The sequence below is a fragment of the Larimichthys crocea genome, chromosome XVII, assembly GCF_000972845.2.
Source record: "Larimichthys crocea isolate SSNF chromosome XVII, L_crocea_2.0, whole genome shotgun sequence".
NCBI classification, from domain to species: domain Eukaryota; kingdom Metazoa; phylum Chordata; class Actinopteri; family Sciaenidae; genus Larimichthys; species Larimichthys crocea.
Window position 1 is genome coordinate 20,987,568 of NC_040027.1, and position 21,260 is coordinate 21,008,827.

Here is a 21,260-nt window from a genome sequence, read left to right on the forward strand (position 1 = left end):
ATGAGTGGCATATGTTACATTTCAGTCTGATCACTGCCTACTCAGTATACAGCAGAGGTGCTCAACTGGCTGTTACCCTCAACTGGCTTGCGATCTCTGCTGAGGTCTTATGTCAACAAGACTTTGGAGATTTTAAACACTGTAAAACCTCACACCTCTCAGAGAAAACTCTGGACTTGGAAATGACTCTTGCTTTTTTTTTTTTTTACCTTGTTCTGTCTCATTCTGTTAACCTCCTGTCAGTTTTTACTCTTTCTTCCCCCATAAAGTGTTTTTGAAAAAGTTGTACATATCGGCTGCATTAATCTACTAACAGCACCATGCCTTGACAAATCCAAAGGTGCATTAGGTCTTTATATTTCCTTTCTTTTCTTTTGTTTTATCTTATCTCTCATCTCCTCTCCCTCTCCCCTTGCTCCATACCTCCTCTCTTCAAGGCTCCTGACCCCTGCTGTGTGTATGAAAGTTGGCTGATCCTGGTCAGGAATTTGCCCTATATCTCCAAAGTTGGGGCCCGTAGCTGTAAATCACATGACCAGTTTGTGGGAATAGCCATAATGAAGATGGACGGGCTAGAGAGAGAGCTGACAGAGCTGACTGCATTCCTCAGGCTAGTCCTCCGATTACGGTGATCACACACATACACTTATATCACTATACCATGTGACTTAAAACCTTAACATGACCTAATGTAACCTTATTCCTAATTTAAATGTAATTAAATTCACAAACCTCTTCCAGTTTTAGTCGTAACCTTTTCCCTACCACACATGCAAAAAAAATAAAAATACACACTGACACTTGAGTACACTGAATGTCTGCTCTTCATGAACATGTGCAGGCCTAGGAAGTGGGGAAAGTGGATGAAAGCAGTGACATCTCTGGATCTTGTCGGGGAATGAATGTGCACCAACAGTCATCGTGTGCTACATGGCTGCACAATATCTGCATGATGCCCACATGTGGAGTCTTTATTTTATTTGGTGACGCAAAATCAAGTAAAGTATGTTAATCAAGTCAAACAGTCCACTGGTGTGGCGGAGACTTTCAAACTACGCAGAGCACATTCAAACCACCAGCTTTCAACTAGTACCAGATGGGGCAGGCCATGTTATAGAAAGGCTTACACACACTTCCTTGGCGAGACCACACACCTTCCACAGTCACATCTCAGCTCTTTTCACTTCCAAGTAACATTACAGGAAGTCTGTGTGAAACTGATGGCCAAGTTTACTCTGCATTAAGGACCCATTTAAAAGTGTTTTTCACAGCTTTGGAGAGGCAAGAATTCAAAGAACCACAGAAATGATGAATTGGCAGCTCACATCTCTTTCAAGAGTTCACTGAGTCTATTGCCAAACTCAACCAGACACACAAAGCAACAAATATTGACTCTTCTAGATCCTGTGTCTTTTCTTGGTGTTGGGCTGGCAGAGCAAACAGCTGGAGTGCCACAGTACCGCCTTTCATCCTGACAAAACCCCCTTCCCACCAGCAGGCCCCTGTCTGCTCATACACCTACAGAACTGCTTTCTCCATGTGGGGGGCCCCTTGACACTTCAAAGCGCCCCGCGTGGGAGCTCCAGTGGGGTGACAAGCAGCCACAGCCCAGCTGAGCAGGATCGCACTTGTCAATGCCAGGCAAACACATGTTGGAGACTGGGTGTTAGCAAATTCTGGTTTTGACTATGTGACTGAGTGAAACAGACTGATGCTGATAAAAATACAGATTACTGTGAGTAATCAGGTCGAGGCAGGAAATGCATTTACATGTGTTGTGTGTTTATCAACCCCTTGAAAAATTCATGACATCATTACTGGATTGTGTATCCGTGTATCTTTTGTGTTGTTTATGTATAATTGATTATTGCCAAAAGGAAATGCTACAATGCATTCCTTTAGTGTAACGTTACTACCCCAGTCTGAAATTTCTCCATGCACACATGCAAAACCTTTAATATACTTGGCCGGATAATCAGATTTTACCAGCAGAAATGCAGCTGTAAATTATTCCATAGTCTGAAAATGGAAAGCAGGTTTAAACAATGATGTGAGTCAGATTTTCAGACTTTGGCATTTGCAGATTCATCTTAATATCTGAATAAAATAGAAAGAAATGTTTGTTACACTTTGTCAAGAAACTGTAATGACTTGAATGATGTTTGACAAACCCAGTGAAACAAACAGTTTGACATGAAGATCCACACCCATCTCATCTCTGACCTTAAAATATATCTACATCCAAAATGCAGTTAGCTTAGTATTAAGACTGGACACAAATATTGTGATATCTTCTTTTTGCAAGCTTTTTGTACACATGATATAAACCAGATATGTATTAATAAGCTTAAGAGCTGCTGGTCGGCTGATTTTCTCCTACCATTGGACAGAGCCAGGCTAGACAATTCCCCCTGCTTCCAGTAGTCGGCTTCTGGCTGTAGCTTCATACTGAGTGTGGTCTCAATTTTTACATCAAACCCTTCTCCAGAAAGTGAATATGTTTGCTTTCCACAATGTCAAACAACTGCATTAAAATTTCACAATCACAGTTATTAGCAAAACCAACAAGCCATGTTCAGAGCAACAAGATCACCGTAACCTAGACTGACAAAATTAAATAAATGAGTTCCAAAACAATATGTGTATGAGTAATGAGGAAGGGACAAACAGAAACATGTCATTGTATCATCATGTTAGGAAACACAGCTGGCCACCTGATGCTCCCAACCCAAACTGACCTTCAGAAAAAACCACTATGCTAGTGGCCACGCAGCCTTGGATTGTGTGTGATTTGTGTACGTGTGTGTGCATACAAGCATATGTGATGGGACCATTTGTATATATTAACAGTTCACAGCGTGAAAATTGACTCATCATTTCTTTAGATCTTCCTTCTTGTCACTACGTGTGCTCTGCTCTGTGTTTCTAGACTAAACCCCACCCTCCCCTTTTTTTTTAGGTTTGTGTAAAACTCTTGGGTGGTCCATTGATACGCGGCTTTAATAGGCCTCCGAGCATATGCGTGTCTTACAGCAATAGAGGTTTGACCCTAAACAAATGTGTCACAGACAGTCACACAGGGAACAACAGGATCTGTTTGTGTTGACAGAGGGACATGACTTCAGTTTCTCATAAAGAGGATAAGAGAGGCATATTTTTGATTTGTTTTATTAGAAGTTACACAGTATGTTTTGTTTTACTGCAGCACAAAGTGACAATTTCTTCCAAGAATCTTGGAAGAAATTGTTTTTGTTGTCTCAACACACACACACACACACACACACACACACACACACACACACTTACATTACAGATCTGCCCTTCCTCTCCTTTCGTCTTCACCTCTGTGAATCCCCCTGAAAACAGCTGCAGCCGAACAAGAAGCGGGCGTGAGACAGCGGCAGGAAGGACGAGAGGAATGGATGAAAGGTGGAAGGAATGCTGATAGGCAGGTAGGTTAAGAGGATGTTCCAAGTATCTTAGCATCTGTTGCCTTAAGCCTCTAATGATCATAGTGCAGCAGCAGCAGTGGCAGAGTGGAACGGGCAGCAGGTTGCCTGCCTGCTAGCTGGATGTCCTATTCTCCCATTTGTCCCAAGTACACCTGCTTTACAAGAGTTTCACACTCGTAAAAGTTTTTTTGTGGCCTTTCCAACCCACACCCTGACAATGCAAAGGCACACACTTCTACATTGCTTCTGCATGTATGCGCACACGTGGATGTACAGATGCCTGTTACTGTGCTCAGGCAAAATGAGGTGAAGCAGGACATTCATGTTACTTGGCCCGACTATAAATTTTAAATCGGCTTAGTATGTTGGAATGATACTAAAAGCAAAAACATAATTCAAACTACTTGAAGGAAATCATATTATGCTCAATCCTTTGACATTGATGGACTGATTTCTCATTTTTAGCTTCACCTGTTCTGCAGGCAGCAAGTTAACGGATGGATAAACATTTATTCTTAGCTGACAGAGATCGAAACATGTTTGTAATGGGAGATGTCCAGGAGCCAGATGGAGCAAATTGGTCAATTTTGCCTGCACTTATTGTAAGAGTAATGTGTTTAGACTCAAATTTTACTTTGCTTGAGTATTTTCAGCTTTTGGGAGGTGCAAATGTCTGCAGACAGCCAAGAGCTAAGGATCCAATGTCCCCACTGGTATCTAGTTTATAGACAAATCTGTATCAAAGTGAAGCAATTCTCTTAGTGTAATAGATTACATTATCTCATATAGATGTACATTTCTGCAGTATGTAGCTTTTGTTTTTTTGTTTCTTGGTATCAATATAAAAAATGCTTGGAGAGTAGAGTAATAATTACTAAGCAGAGATAGAGCAGTGGAAGAAAAGACAGAGATTGAAAACAGAGAAAAAATCCTGTTTATTTGAATTAATTTAATTGTGTTAATTGAAACCTACTTTTCTGTGCTTCTAAAGAATATAATGCATTATTATAGATACAAGCCGTGCACACCAACACCGGAGTCTTTTGTTATATGGCTGATTATAGCTGCTTGGATTGAAATTGTCCTGGCGTTTCCATAGTCACTATATATGTGCGCCCTGTAAACACACTCTGAAACGAAACCAGCTGAAGTTACCCCAAAGTCTAAAGATATTATTCCTTTTTTACAACCTATTCAGGCTGTTATCTTTGTTGTAGAGTGTTACTAAAGTATCATGTGTTGGGACCTCCATATTTTAATATGCTGAGAAAGACCATTCTATGCAATGAGTACTTTTAATTTTGATGCTTTTAAATACATTAAGCTGTCGATACTTGTGTACTTTTACTTAAGTAAACTTTTAAATTGAAAAGGTCAGCAGGGTGCAGGTGAAATGTGTTTATATAAGAAATTGAGGAACAACTGTAACACATCTCTTTGCTGTTCATTTGACAGCACTATCTACTAAAGTTACAGTGGGGTCCTTTACAGCAACACACCCAAATGCTGTATTATGACCACAGGGCATGACGTTTTCTGGAAACTTTTGCAAATGTTGCCTCACTATTATTATGTATTATTACTATCAGATTATTAATGTTATCACTATGTGTTCTTACACGCAGCGAATCGAATGGAACAAGCTGAGTCATGTTCACTGGGGACTATCAAATGGCATTGGGGAAAATGTAGGTACTCAATGGGGTAAATTAGAGGTAAAGTTCACAGCACAAAAAGGTAAATTACAACATTTTATCACAAAGTAACATCATAGATTGAGGATATTTTATGGCAAAAGCATATAAGACTTTGTGTTCTTGAGCATGCAAAGCCCCATGGTATAATATATTGGAGTAAAACCCCTGGCAACAGTGTGACAGGTTAAAATATCGTTACAGATGACACAGAGAGAACATACTCCTGGATTTAAACCATTACAATGTAATCTCCAAGTCATGTATACCTAAGCCTCATTGAGTAAACCCAGCCTTTTTACATTTTTACCATACATGTAAATCTTCTAAAACAAGAGACTACAGTAAATACAGGTATATATGTACTTCAGCAGTGGGCAAATTATGGCTTCACTGGAATGGAAATGACAACTTTATGGCACTCCTAAGTGAAAGAAATGTAAAAGGAGGGAAGGAAGGAGATATCAAAGTTGTTATACTCGGGGTTATGTTTGACAGATTGTTCCAAAATCCAGAGACCATTTCCTATGGCGCTGCTGCCTATCCACCCTCCCCCCACGACTAAGCATCAATGGCACGGAGAGATGGAGGTTTAAGGCTTCATTTTTCACCCTTTTCCTTTTTTACTCAGTGGCATAAGTCATTTTGTAGGACCACACCTCAGTATAGACTGCTCCAAACTAACCACAGAGACTGGGCTTGGGGAAAATCCTTGGAGGGTTTCATTAGAAATGGCAAAAAAAAAAGCATGAGTTTAAGTTAGTTATTGAATAGCATTACAGTAAAGTAGGCTGCACACTGTCCTGATGCATTTGTGTCTTACAACAGCAAGTACAGTTTATATTCTGTTGATTTTAAAGAGATTTCTTTTTGGAACCACACGTGATGAGCATCTGGGCTTTGAATCAGTGAAGTGAATTGTTAGAAAGTGAAAAGTGGTCGTGTGGTAAGAGCACGGGGAGAAGGTATTTTATACTGAAACCGATCTGCCAGAGAGTATATCTAACTTTCCAGTATGAAAAGAAACCCTGTGAATCTTTATCAAATGTTTTTGGATATGAGGGTGCAGATGGTTACTGAGAGAATCTGATGGTAGAGATCGTATTGAAGTTTTCTTTCACCTAATAATACCACATGTATGTATGTCAGTGACCGTCCCGACTGTCAGCTGGTATCTGTTTAAAGGTTATTTTGGGAAATGTGCTTATTTCCTTTCTGGCGTAGAGTGAGATGAAAAGATAGATAGCATGTATGTCAGTGAAGTGAAACCAAGGTGATGTTCCCCATATTTCATGTTCAAACCTTGGAGAATGCACAGGCCAGTGGCTGTGAGCTGCCCTTTTACAGAGGTTGTGGGGCTAAACTAGACACACATTTGCTAAAAGAACCAGCTAAACTTCAGCCTTGAAATGTTCTCTCATTTAAATTGGATAAAAAGTACAGTTTTCTACTGTGGCGCTGTGAGAGAGCTGGGACTTGGATGAGGTGATGTCATTTTTTAGTTGCCAGTTGCTAGTTACCTGGCAACCAGGAGAGATTCCAGGAAGTCACTGGTCTCAGTCAAGAAACAGTCCAACACATAAAACGATGAAGTTCATATTTCAGAGTTTGCAGTTTCTGCACAGCTCAAACAAATGATATGTAACCTGTTAATTAGTGAGCGTCAGAGGTGCTGGTAGGTAGATGTTGTTACCTTTGGACAGAACAAGGCCAGCTGTTTCCTTCTCTTTCTAGTCTTACTAAGCTGAGCTAACCACGGCACGCTGCAGCCTTATATATAACAGACAGATACAAGAGTGACCTTTTGATCTACCTCCTGGTTGTAAAGTTAATAAGAGCATTTCCCAAAATGTAGAACTTTTGCTCTGCGCTGATAAACTGCACATTAAAATGTGTTATTTCTATTTTACAGTACATATTATTGACTGACATGCCTATACACCAGAGTTATTAAATGTCAAAATGGAGACTGTGGTCTGTCATAGAGCAGCCATAACTTGCATGTGATTGAGTGCCGACAGGGAAACTACAACACCCCCCCCCCACCCACTCCAACTTTACAGTTGGAGCGAGAAATGACCTCACCTCGTCCAAGTCCCAGCTCCCCCAAAGTTTGAACAGGAAATAGGGAGAACACCACCCCCGCCCAGCTCCTTGCACCCATTACAGCACTCCCAAAGAGAAAACATCAACATTAGAACAAAGTATGAAACCCCAAAATGACATTTTTTAAAAATACAGGTCTGTCTGTGGATGTAAAACACAAAATACTTGTAACATAAGCAAACACGAGATAAACATTTTGTCCTAACCTCTGTTGTGAATTTTCAGTCTGTGAATTCCAGCCGTTGTTTGGATTCCTCTGAGAGGGAATGTTTTATGCTCCTTTGAAAATACAAAAGACGTCGCGCACATCTGAAAACCATTAGCTCCTCAAACTGTTAGCAAGCAGTCTGAGGATTCTTTCCGCTCTCTTGGAATCTTGCTACATTTCTGTCTTTGCTCTTTTTTCTCTTTTCATTTCTTTCTTTTTTTTTCAGGGGCCCTTTTGCAGTTACAAGGGTTATGGAATTTCAAAACCTTTATCCAGAAAGTCTTACTCCATGGCCCACTAAAAACCAAAGTTGTATCATACACATCAACCTTTCTCCATCCCTCTCCCCACTGTATGTTTTAACAGTCATTTAACCGTGGACAAACGAGCTGTGCAGAGTTACAATATGCTCTATCACTGGGGAACAACATCACGTGTATACCCGCCTCTTCCTCTTCTGGTTTCCACAAAGCAGGCAGGGGACATGTGAGGCAGGTCTTCCCTCCTCCTCATCATCCTCTGCAGCCTAGCCTCGCATAAATGGACCAATGTGTTTGTGTGCTGTTTTATGAGATCACATATTCTCATCCCCCCTTGAACACTGCCATTCTTTGTCTCTGCCCGTGTTATACTTTGAAGTTCTACATTCCTCTCCCACTGCATCACCGGGGCAGCACAGCTGCACAAGGCCAGGTCTTCACAGAGCCAAGCAGAGCAACGCTCTGGGTAAGGTGAGGCAAGAAATGCCTGCCTTGGAAGTAAATGATGGAAAGAAAGATGGAAGAAGAAGTAGGGAGGAGGCTGGAGGGGGAAGTGTGAAAAAGGAGGTTGTGGGTTATTCCTGGGAGTCTGTCTGTCTGTCTGTCTATCTATCTATCTATCTATCTATCTATCTATCTATCTATCTATCTATCTATCTATCTATCTATCTATCTATGGTTGCGGTATTCCACTTTTTTGCAAGCTTGCGTGTGTTTGTTTGTGTATCTGTGTCTTTATGTGTGTGGTGCAGTGATCAAATTTTCATCCACCCAAGGGAAAACCACCAGCGGACCACAGGATTCCCAGCTGGGATCCTCTCTAGACCCAGTAACACTCCACCCTGACCCTGCAGGCTCCAACCACAAACCCCAAGACCATGATGACACTACAAAACCAACCTCTAATCCCTCAACCCCACCTTACCACACGCACACACGTTTTGCATGCATCCACACACTCACACACACACACACCTCCAAGCTCTCATGACCTTAAGGTTACTCTATGCCAAAACATACTACAGCTCCAGAAACAGAGTGAATACACTCAGGGTGGAAAATGGGAAGTGTGACAGTCAGTGATGTACATTTGAGGATTTTGAAGCACCAGTGAGCCCCATCATTACCTCATTTGACTTGGTTAGCATACAAAGAACAAAAATAAATCCCCAAAACAATGCCCTATTTTTCCTCCACTGTCTTTTTCTTTCTCCTCTTGGTGTAAATACACTGATACACTAAAGATGCATATGGTCTCTTGATAGATGACAGATTTCTTACAAAAAGTAAAAAACAAGCGAGTCTAGCAGAAACTAGTGGGAAAAAAAATCATTCCCTTGGCGTGCGTCCAGGTTCAGCACCCTTGTAAACCCCTGTAAAAAAAATCCAAAAGGTCAATATGGAAGATCTTGCATCAGACCCAAGGAAAGGCAGTTTAGATTTACTGCACTTTTGAACACCTCATAAAAGTAAGCAATTCTGTGCATTCATATCGTTTTACATCTTTTTTAGAGCCGTCAAACTATATCTTTCTCAAGACTGATTTTTTTTACGTTTATGTGCCTGTGGGAACCTCTATACAGAAAGAACAATGACCTTTAACTGTATTATATTTTACATCATGAAGGAGAATACTGTTAGGCGTGTAATTCATGTTTGTTGCATACTTGGGGATAACTAGAGCTATAATACATAAAAAGATCAACAAATAGAAACAAATTAAATCCTTTAAAATAAAGCCCTCTGGCACAGTCCTGCCTGCAGTGACCCACAAACGCACCGGTTTACCCCTATGGATAGCAGTACGGTATGACTAATTCTTGCTATGAATCACTCCCTGCAGAGAGGCTGTCATGGAAGTGATTTGGCTCAGTGATGGCTCTCCTGGCTGAGCTAAAGACAGTCTGAAAGCCCCCATCAGGCTGTGGTGGTCTCTCATGGTTCTTTCTTTCAGGCACTGGGAGAGATCAGGCATTGCTTCAAGAATTCAACTAATACACAAGCACAAGTTTAGACAAAAGTATACACACTCACGCAAAGACAAAGAGATACAGTTTTTGCATCGCAACATATCCTGTCAGTGAATGATACTGATAATCCAAGCTGACATACGTTTAGTCTTTGTTGTGTGTGTGTGTGTGTATTTGAAAGAGTGTAACTATGTGTTCATGTAAGGACAATGCAATCCCCATCTGGTTTCTGTACTGGCTTGTCATCTTTTATACCAAGCGAATTACAAGAGGGACCCCAAGTTCAACACCACAGCTACAACCGAGCCTCCACATTCCTGCTCCTACTGGGCCAGGCACATGTAATAATAATGTAGTCTGGTCCATGTAAAACAAATGGCTTGCTTTTATCAACGTGAGCTTTTGTAGTCACTGCAACGCTCAACACGAGTCTCACTAGGACTAGGATTTTTCTTTCCTGGAGTAACAAGCATTAAACCCGACTAGACATCTTCTTATCTTGAAAGCACTGATTCATGTTGCATGTTTTGAGTCCCTCCAAAGCCAAACCTCTAAACATGAATCCATTGCACAAACAAAAAAAATCATCTTTCACTTCAACTTTGATGACTGCAATCGGAAAAATCAGTGACATCACAAGGGCTGCACTGCTCTTGGGTCGTTTAGACAGCCTGCTCCCTCAAGCCACATGTATTGACCTGAGGTCAACTTATGGTGTGTCTGTGTGTGTAAGAGTTTACATACGTGTATACAAATGTGCACGCTGGAAAAAGAAAAGAGATGAGAGACAAGTGAGTGAGGAGAAAAAAGGGGAAGGGAGAGCTAGTAAAAGTATTTCCCTGGGCTCTGAAAGTACAATATGCACAGACAGTGGTGTGTTTTCACTGTAGCCAGATCACTGCCTGGCGAAATGTGGTTCTATTTAGAGGGCAGAGGGAGGGACTGCTGGGGGAGAGAGAGAGAGAGAGAAAAGACAGAGAAAGGGGACACACATACACATAAATGAGCATGAAACTCCTTAAGGGTCTGATTCTTTGTTCCTATCTATCCAAGTCTTTCGTGGTGTCAGTGTGAGACTGTGAAACTCCCCAAGAGCTTCTGCAGCACTCAAATCATTCAGCATGACTCTGCTGCGTGTTGAAGGCTGGTCCTACAGCACGCTGCATGTTCCCCATTAGAATGAATTGCCATGTTTAACAGGAAGAAGTGTGAGTTATGAATGTGTAATGGGTAGTGTTTTGATGTGTGTGTGCATGCCTGTTTCTGGGAGAATGTGAACAAAATGTGATTTAATCGGAATTTCCGTGGTTTGTTTCGCTGTTGTTAAGTCATGCGGTGGCAACAAAGCTGAACACTCATTCATCAGTGAACACAATGTGGAAACGTTAATGTTTTCAAGTGAAATTTAAATAAACCCCCTGATAATTAAATGTGGTTTTATACTATCTCTTTTACAGAAATCCTAGTTCCTAATCCTAGTTCCCCACATTCAGTCTGGTATATCTAGATCAAGTCCTGCAGAAAACAAAAAGCATATGCATATGGTTGTAATTACCCAACTTTGTTAATCTTTGTCTTGAAAACTGTCCGAAGACATTACAACAAAACATCTTAGACCCTTTCAGGCTCACCAGAGGATGTTGGAGAAAATAAATAACAGTATTGCCAGGTAGCCTTCAAGTCAACATAAAGCCCTATTGTGTAACAAAGTATTTATGACCCTTACGAAACCTGTGTGTGGACACACAGGAGATGATTTGAGAGTTGCTGTCCCTGGCAAACACTGACTCTGCCTGGTGTCCTCCAAAGAGGTTTCCAGTGCCAAACAAGGTTTTCCACTCTGATAACCAGTGGTTCATCAGAGGTCCTTTGAGGGGTTAACAGTGTTCATCACTATCTGAAGAACCACATGAAGCTGCTTCTTTGTTTCTTTTGGAAAAATCATTAGTTTTCCCTTTTGATGTCTGTGATGGTTTAAAAAAACCCACTTGACCAAAGACGCTGTGACAAAGCCTTTGTAGTGAAAAGCTTTAAACCACCAACCTCTAAAGCCATTATCCAGCTTGTATCAGTGATGGACTTGAGCAAAGCCTGTTGTACTTTCCATAAGTTTGAAGGTTTTCCATATAATCATATTTGTAGGGTCAAAATGGTAGCATAAAAGCAGTTTTTGTAATAAAGAGATACTTTCTCAATCCCATTTTACACAATTTTAGTTTACAAAAGGACAGATGTTGAACACTTCAGGAGTACAGATGTTGCCATTTCAAAGTCTTGAACCTTTATGCCATGTTTGTTAGACAATTTGGTTGTGGTTACGGTAGGATTAAGACTATTTTCATATGAAATTAAAGTCTATTTCAGCGTCTATGACCTTCAAATTATTCATTAACCTCCATTACTAACTGTAGCAATCCACTTTCATTGAGAACAGGCTCCTCGACTCACATTTCTTCAGTTTATTCAAGCCAAAAGTGTCTCCTTTGTGGCGCTACACTCAACCGTTTTTTGTCGAGAGTGGTAGAAACAGTGCAGTAGGTAGAAACATCTGAGATGTGCTCAGCTGTCCTCACCAATATACCACCCAGATGGCCACTCTCTCAATGTTAACTTCCTATCAGCACTTGTGGTAACAAAGCACAAGGATGTGTCAATCACAAGCACCGGTGGGCTGAGGCAGTAAATAGCAGGACTATTTGAATAGCAGGCGTAAATTTGACACACTGTGACAGAGTAACATGCTCTTTGTGCTTTGCTGTTAACTTCATTTATAAATTGACTGTGATCTGTAACAGAAGTGTGTCGAGGCTTCCTGTTTTTTTTTTCTGCTATTGAATACTTCATCCATTATGACCTCTTCACCATCCAATGAATGAAGTTAGTTATCATATTGATCTGTCATTGTTGGTCTATTTTCCACGTTAATATAAATGCAAATGCTGCTCATTAGCCATCAAAAGAGATAATTTACTTTGGTGAGACTCATCACTGAGGTAGCCTGAAAGAGTCTTTTTTTTTTTTTTTTTGCAGAGTGATGATAGTGAAGCCATGTTAGCCACAGTGTGAAGGGTTAGCTGCTTGGCCCCTGTTATAACAACTCTAGGAGTCTTGAGGAATGTGGGTTTGTCCTGCAGTCCGTTACTACCCCCTCTCTCTCCCTCTGTCTCTGCCTCAGTCTTGTGTCCCCTCCCCTCTTCCAAACAGGGCATTTCCCTAACTTTTCTCTTTTTCTCACAAGGCTATAGTTCAATATTCCATTCTGGGGCACATATCCTGTCTCAAATTCCGACTCTGGGCTCGTCGACGCCAAGGCACTCCAATTGTTCCAAGGTATTGTGTGCATTAGTGATCTCTTGACTACACTACAATCAAATTATCAATGGCTTTGATTGTGACTATTGTTTCAGAAGCCCGTTGTTTCACTGGGGGATTATCTCCTCATGCATGTCTGCTAGAGAGATAGATGGGGGTCAAATCACAAGATTAAGATGCAGAAAGCTGCAAAAAAAGTTGCTTCTAAAAGGTTGAAGGTTAGAAGATGAACTTTTTTTTTTACCGGCTTCTTGAGAAACTGCATGAAAAAAAAACTCGACAGACTCACGTTTTTACAATTAGTTTGCTCGCTCTGTTTGAGTTTTCATTCTCTCGATAAGTTTTCCTGGCTAATAAAGTGGAATAATAATAATAAAAAAACGCGCAAGTTTCCCATCTGGGATTAACTTGCGTTCAGAAAGCAGGAGCTGATGCTGCGTTTTTTCTCCATTCATAAAGTTGCGGTGACATTCACAGCTCGTTTCAGTGTTGCAACAATGTGTAAAAAAAACAACAACCCATATTTGTGTTTTCTGTCAACTTTGCAGCAGACAGCTTCAGTGGTTGCTTCATACTGTTCAAGCGTAACAGATGAAACCTTTTGAAGCGTAACTTTTTGCATTCCCTTTCTGGAGCTGGTAGTTTTATCTGTGACTCTTGATAGTGCATTTTTCAGTAAACGCATCCAACTGCGTGGTTTTGCATATCTTAATATTCCCCTATGAATATAAAGTTTTAATGTTTTACTAAATCGATTACAATAAATATGCCATCATCTCACATACAGTCATATTTTAAGGACGTGTTGCGCTTCGATGATCACATGTTTAATTGATAATGCAGGATGATGCTTTACCTGCCTTATTTTGACAGCACAGTTGAAGAAGTGATCAGCTTTTTGCACTCCCACTCTCCAATTGATCGGGTATTTCTTTTGTTCGGCATTGATCCCGCCTTCATTCACTTCTCTCACTGCAACCAGTTAAAGGCATCTTTTTTATGTGTGTGTGTGTGTTTGAGTGGAAAAAATCTGTTGCTTTTTAAGGCTCAGGCGTGAGGAAGATTACCTATCAAGTATCTTACTATTAGTTTACCGTTTGAGTTGTAATAGGTCACAACGGGGTAGTTGTGCCAGATAGTTATGTATAAAATACTGCTATTTGTTTTTAAAAACAAAAAAAATATGAAATATGGGATAATTACAGGCAATTATGTGAACATTAGTATCTCCTAATTTCCACCTCTCCCTGTCTGTCTTGCCAACAGTCCTTTCTCTGCATGCTTGGGTGAGTTCACTGCACATCTATCTCTCATCTTCCATTAAAACCTGAGTCAGAGGGATGTTTGGCTATATTTATTTTCTTGTCTTTGTCCCAGGCAGATATATAATGCGGTTGAACCCATGGCTTGGAGTGTTGGAGGCTGGGTCTGCTGAGGTTATATATCATCAGGGGCCCACAGTTCACCCTTAAACCTGTGGTCTATAATGAGATGGAGGAGAGAAAATAAACCTCATGGCTGTCCAATTCAGTTGGACTGAATGTTTTCTCAATTTAATATGCCCTAACACAGTTAGGACAGGATTGTAAGATTTTATAGGCTATGTATGCGGTTAGCGAATCCAAAACAATACGATTAAGAAATCAATACATCATATAATGAAAATAACAAGAGTAATTACATTTTATGTCTTTATATGGATGAGTGATTGGTCTTTGTTAACAATATCCAGGCTCTTCGCTCAGACTGTGGTATGTGTGATGGATAGAGAGCATTTTCAGTTGATTGATTATCTCTACCTCACTCTTACATGTCTTTTCTATTAACCTCCCTCCACTCTGTCTCTCTGGCTCCCTCTAGGCTCAAAGCTATAATTTAGGGCAGTGATTCCTAACCTTTTGGCTTGCATTTCAATTGAAGCAATGTTGTCACAGATTGCATGTATGAGAGTAATGTTCTTGGCTTTATTTAAACAGATTTAAAGAAACGTGTTCTTTTGTTATTTTATACTTTTTTAATAATAACAATAATCCTAAAACTCCTCATATGTCTTGGGGCCTTTTGAGGGATCTTGACCCCCAGTTTGAAAAGCAATGATTTATGAAAATACTGTTGGATGGATGGACTGAAACTTGATGCTTTATTGGAACTCTTTGAGACTGAGCATGTTTCTCTAATCAGATTATTACTTTTCTCTCTGTAGTCTGTAGTCAGTACACAGTATTTGGTGTCTGTGGAGTGATAAACCACTTATGAGACTGCTTTGAAGTGTGGTATAGTGAAAACAGATTGCTGAAAGTCAAAATTTGTGTCTCTTCTGTTTCCTTGCATGTTCTTCTTTATTCACCCCCCAACTCATATGTTTTCTCTTTGCTCAATGCAACCACAGAGCATGTCACAAACAAAAAAATCAAATCAGTGATTCACATAATTCCATTGCAAACCAGTTTACTGGAGAATTGTGAGGTCATGTTCACAAAGTTATTAAGGTTGGAAAATGTATGATAATGATTTAAGAGTAAAATTGTTCCACTCTGTTATATCATTGGTACTTCTGCAGTTGCCAGGAGGGATGTGGCAAGATTGATTAATTAACAAGTTGAGTTACAATGAGCCATAAACTGCATCACAACCTGACTTGGTTAAAACATTACGTAATGCAAATTAAGTGTGCATGAAAATGAGTCATAGGTTAAGCAGGGAAGTTAAAATATTAAGTTGAATTAAGCTAAAAGTAATAAATAGTTCAAATGATGGCTAACATGGATGGATAACTCTTCAAATAGCTAAAAGTAATGACAGTTGAAGTAGTTAGCTCAAGTTAGCACAATGGATATAAGAGCCAATGGTAATGAAAAACAGTTGAAATAGTTGGCTAAGGGTAAACAGCTGGTTGTTACCCAAAAGTAGCCTAATGGATAACAGTAGAAATAGCTCAAAGCAATAAAAGTATTTGAAATAGTTAGCAAGCTACAGGTAATGAAACTCAGTTAGTCTAATGGATACATGGCTGAAACGTCCAGTCTCTGACATCATGCAAACTTGAACAACACAAGCTTGTTATTATATATATGTGCATAAATACTGTAAAAGATCCACTTAAACATGAACACATTTGTTGGTGATGCTGATGAAGGCTCTTCTGACAGGGCTGTGGGGTTATGCCAGACAATAAAGACTGGAAACAACTGTTAGATAAGATGAACCACTTTTGTTAAGCATATGATATATATGACTGTGTATGAGAAGGAAAGTTCCTTTGTGTTTAAAGCGTGTTTCTAAGCTTTTATCTTCTTTCTTTCTTTGTCTAGCCCCTACTCTGGAGTGCACACCAGGACTTGGTCTGGATCCAGGTCTAGATCCTTCTGCTCAGCCTGGGTCCATACAGTGAACAGAGAGTCAGAAAGTGAGTGGTAAAGCGGAAGTGCTTCGGTTGGAGGGATAGCCAGACCGACCAATGGGATCAGGGAAGCTGGCTCAGGTGCTGCTTGGATGGGCGGCCGTGTGTGTTTCGGTGTTCCATGTGGCTTGTGTTCAAACTGGGGATGGACCGTACCAAGCTAGCCGATTCACTGGCACTGTGGACCAGAGAGAGGTGCAGCGGGTTCGACGCCGTGGCCAGGAGACACTGAGAGGGTAAGGATGATGTGTGTGTGCTGTCTTTGGCAAATTCCAAAGGAGCAGCAATGCAGAATACAGTTTGGTATTGATTTTTATTATATATATATTATATTATATTATAATTATATTATAAGTGTGCATAAGAGGAGTGCATTAAGTTTGTTTCTTTGCATACACAACTCAGAACATTTGTAGCTCTCTCTGGAGAAGGTTTAAAATATAAATGACTTTCCCCTCTCTGCTTTCCTGGCAGCTCTCTTTCAACTGCTGTGCTTTCTGGGCTAAGGCCAAGCTCGCCTTATACCAAATTATGCTGCTGAATACTACCACATTGTTTTCTCAAAAACAGCACATGTTCGACCTTAATAGGCCGCTTGCCACACTGAAATCTCCCAGTGTATTTACAGAAAATTGACATTTTCATGGGAAAGAGCAGCTATCTATACATCATGAGGGGATGATGAGTGAAAAACATGACCCAAATTCCCCTGAGTGTATTAGTTAAGCCGGAGAAAGTAGTTCAGGAATTGCTATGGGGATATTGCTAGCCCCCAGTGTTTTAATTTGAGATGGCCAACGGTGTGTGTGGGTCCATATGAACATACATGTATGCATGTGTGTGTTTTTAAAGATGTTGTTCATTTGAGTGTCTGTATGTGGGGAGTATCCAGTGTAATAAACCACAGGGATCACATCACCTCTAACCAGCCGCAACCCCCACTCCCCTCCTTCCTCTGGCCCTTCTTTCTGCTGCTGTCCAATTTTTTTTCACTTTGTTACCTAAACACCATGAATCTGGGTGTGCGAAGTATGTCAGTGCGGCAAACTGAGTTTTCACTGTATATTTCGCCACTTCTCGAAAAACAAAGGATGTTTTGTTAGGGCCCGTTTTCAGTGTCTGCATCAGTTATTCCAATCAGACTCCCATCTGTCCCAGCTTATGGTTCCCCCAGTGCCAAGCCACAGGAAATGAGGTATTCGTATCACCCGAGGGGGTATGAAAAGGGGCATTTGTTTCACTGCTGTAGGTGACAAAGCAGCAGAAGGGATAAGAGAAAGTATGAAACTAAGAATGCGCACATGAGGAAATGAGAGATGAGATGAAGAAGAAATTGGGGGTGATAGTGAGAGCTAAAGAGAAGTAACTAGTTGAGTTGAGTTGTGGCATATTAATAACACAGAGTGAAGCTCACATAGCATCATGGAACGGATGTTTTCTCTAAAAACATATTCAGTGAAGGTTTGTCTGCCCTCTCGCTCATTTTAATTATTATGGAAGACATGTTAAATAAAGAAAATTGTCCTTCCTCTGCATGTAGACATAATAAAGACATTTTATACAAACGTTTAATTCTAGTCCACAGCCGCCATGTTAACCTGCCTGACACAAGTGTTCAGTGAACCACAGATAAGATGATTGGCATTGAACTACAACACATTACATGATCTGACTAACAATAATTCACATTCAAAGTTTGTCTAACAGACAGTGAGCAGTGAGGAGAGAGTGAAGAAACCAGGAGACCTTGGACAATAAGCTTATTATTCCCATCAAATAGTGTGTGATTTCATGAAAACATATCACAAAAGCCTGCAGACTTTTTCCATTACATTGTTAAGTTCTGGAAACACTGCTTTGTAAGGAATGAGATGCCTATGTAGTGAGTGTTTTTGTAAATAGGTAATGAGGTTATACAGCATCTTTGAAACTGTATGTTAAGGCTGTTTGCACGCTGGGCTTCAGGCCAGTACGAATACCACAAATCAAAGTTATCTGACAAAATGTTCGACATCTTTTTGATTATTTTTATTGGATTTCTAGGTGTTGCCTGGTAACTGTCACTTCAATTTCTCCAAAAATGTTAAAGCGCCTCCCATGTGCTGCAACATGCTGGCCAAAGCAAATAGGTCTAATGTGTGTGAATTTATTTTCAGTTACTGTTTGAGTGTCTTTGGCTGAAAACAATCACATCACAGTTAATCTGAAATCGGGTAAAATTAGTCATCTATGTGTGTGCATGTTTTATCTACCACCACCTCTGGACAGAAGCCGCAGGGTGAAGAAATCACATTTGTGTTGAGTGAGTAAGTGTTTTGGCCATTGATAACGCTTTTGTGTAAGGACGGCCAAATGTTTCTTACACGAGAATTTTACTACAACTCATTCACCCCAACAAACTGCAATACATAATGCTTTCATCTAAGACTTGGACTGTCAGTAACTCTGTATAGGTTTCACAGATTCTCTGTGTGGGATATGGAGGGAGGTTAGTTTAATGATGGTCATTATGCTGGCCTTGGGCTGGGGTGCAGTGTTTATTTGCTGGCTAGAACTCCATATCCCCTGGTCTGTCTCTGGTAGCGTTAGGTCTGATGCTGACTGACTCTGATTTATTGGCTCCTACTGCAGCCTGGCATCAGTCCACTCAAGGGCGGTATCTGATCAGACCTTAGGCTGGCTGGCTGGCTGGCAGGCCTACTGTAGTCAATTGGTGATTGACTGTCTGGTTGGAGGAATGAAAGAAGGAAAGTATGAGGTGTAGAGTTGTTGCTTTTGATTGCTCCTTTGCTTTCAAACACCCCTACCAACTGAAAGAGTTGAATATTTATAGTTTAATAAGATCTTTTGTATGTTGGAGTTTAAGAATCCAGCCAAGTTCTTCTTCTTTTTTTTTCTTTTTTTTTTAGCAGCCACCCACCTTATTAACTTACTCCAGCTTGGCCCAGCTTTACCCAGCTCTGCTGAGAAGAGACGCCTTGGATGCTGGCTAACTTGGCAGACAGTCAGCCCCAAAGCAGAGAATTACATTTGGCCTCTCAAGTCCCTTCCAGGGTAATGTCAATACCACCCTGATGGCCTGGATGGCGTCCTCTATTTACTGTCTGCCTTGGAATATGCGTAATTTGAAAGAGAATAAAAGAATTTTCCCATTCTGGATGTCACAAGGCAAACCTCTTTACCTCAGGCCTACAGTATCTCAGTGTTTTGAGGAAAGATGAAGGAAAAAAGCTGGAGAGGAATTTATATTTGGGATGAAGGAACAATTGCCAGTTTCCCTTTCTGTTTTATGTGCATTAGGTTCCATTTTAGGTTTTTATGTGTCTGCATTTTATGCTTACTGTATGTGCAGGCTAGGACTGAGCTGTAAAGACAGGATTATCCAGGACAAATGATTATCATGTGGTGTGATAATGAAGTGGCTTCTACTTAAAGTCAAACTGTATGAAAAGAATCCAGCATCAGTTTACTTCCCACATTTGACATCTCCTCACACACAGTAAAAAAAAAAGCATACAGACATTTTGCGTTTACACACATGAAGTCATCGCATGTGCAGAGCTGTATTTGATTTACAATTAGCCTACTTCTGCTAAACGACACATCATTATAGCTGAACACAAACAATATTAGGTTTGCCACAAATCATTTGAGTTTAGAAATATCTTGGATAATTATGTTTTTAAATTTAATTTAACCAGAACAATAAACAAATGTCCTCTCTGAGATTTGTTTGGTAGACCACAGTTTAAGTTATTGTGCTAAACAACTATATCTCCTCATCACAACACACACTACCAATGATTTACTGTTGGTTGTGTTTGACTGTTTTACACTCACTTGTTCCCTCTTTATCTCGCTATCTCAGTTCAATTCAATTTCATTTCTTTCATTGTTTAGTTTTAGTTTAGCGAGACACTGTTGCCAAGATTATCCATGTTTCTCTCATCTCTGTCCATCTCTCCACTCATATCTCCCTTTTCATTTCTTGCACTTGCCCTTCCTTCTTTCCCAGTTTCTTTACATCTTGACTTCCTCCCTTTAGTTTCTGTTTTTGTGTTATTTTCCATACACTGCATTCCTTGTTATCCCCTCCTCTAGATCTGATAGGAGAGCAACAGGCCCAGGTGTTGCTAGAGGCAGCAATATGTAAGAGTTTTGCTGAGGGGGCTCAGATACCAGGCAGATGACCTTTGACCTATGACCAGTACACTGACACACACATATACATGGACACAGACACCTGACCTGGGGCCCTAGCAACTGTGAACTTCTGGTCTGTGTCTTTGTGGAAACAGACCGTCTGTATAGTCATTTTCCATGCCTGCCCGGTGCTGCCCTTCCTTGTAGGTCAGTGGAGGCCGGCTGCTCAGAACTGCTTTAACCTTTGACCCTGTGGATTCCTGCATGGGAAAGGGACCCTCAGGCTACAGCTGTATAACTTGTTGATTTTGCAGTTTCTAATTATATAACTTGAAGTCTTTGCTATAGCATCAAAAGAACAAAAGAAAACAACTCAATACTTACTTAATTAATCTGATGTTTATCTTTACCATTAATCCATTTATAAATCAGTGATATGACAGGGAAAGCAGTAAATTTTAACATAAAAACTGAAATCACTTGGCACGCTTAAAAGAATAAAAGGAAATTAAAAAAAATTAATCATCAAACTAGTTTTTTATATGTTATCTTTCTATTGTTGGATTCATTAGTTGAGTTTCTTGAAATTGCAGGATAAGCAGATGTTCATAAAATGTTGTTTTTGGTTATCAGAGTTATTTGGCCTACTCTTGTAGGTCTCTATGAAGCTGCCTCCCCCTTGACTTTGAACTCTGACTACAGTATCCGTCTTTTC

The 21,260-nt window shown here is 40.3% G+C and overlaps 1 protein-coding gene across 1 annotated transcript in view; it reads left to right on the top strand.

The window, feature by feature from the left end:
* Positions 1 to 12,755: 12,755 nt before the first annotated feature.
* Positions 12,756 to 21,260, top strand: part of fbn2b (fibrillin 2b) — a 62,354-nt gene continuing 53,849 nt past the window's right edge. The window contains exons 1-2 of the mRNA XM_019256853.2: positions 12,756 to 13,020; positions 16,314 to 16,638. Coding sequence (XP_019112398.2) covers positions 16,460 to 16,638 — 179 coding nt within the window. The 5' untranslated portion in view covers positions 12,756 to 13,020; positions 16,314 to 16,459. The remainder of the gene's footprint in view (positions 13,021 to 16,313; positions 16,639 to 21,260) is intronic.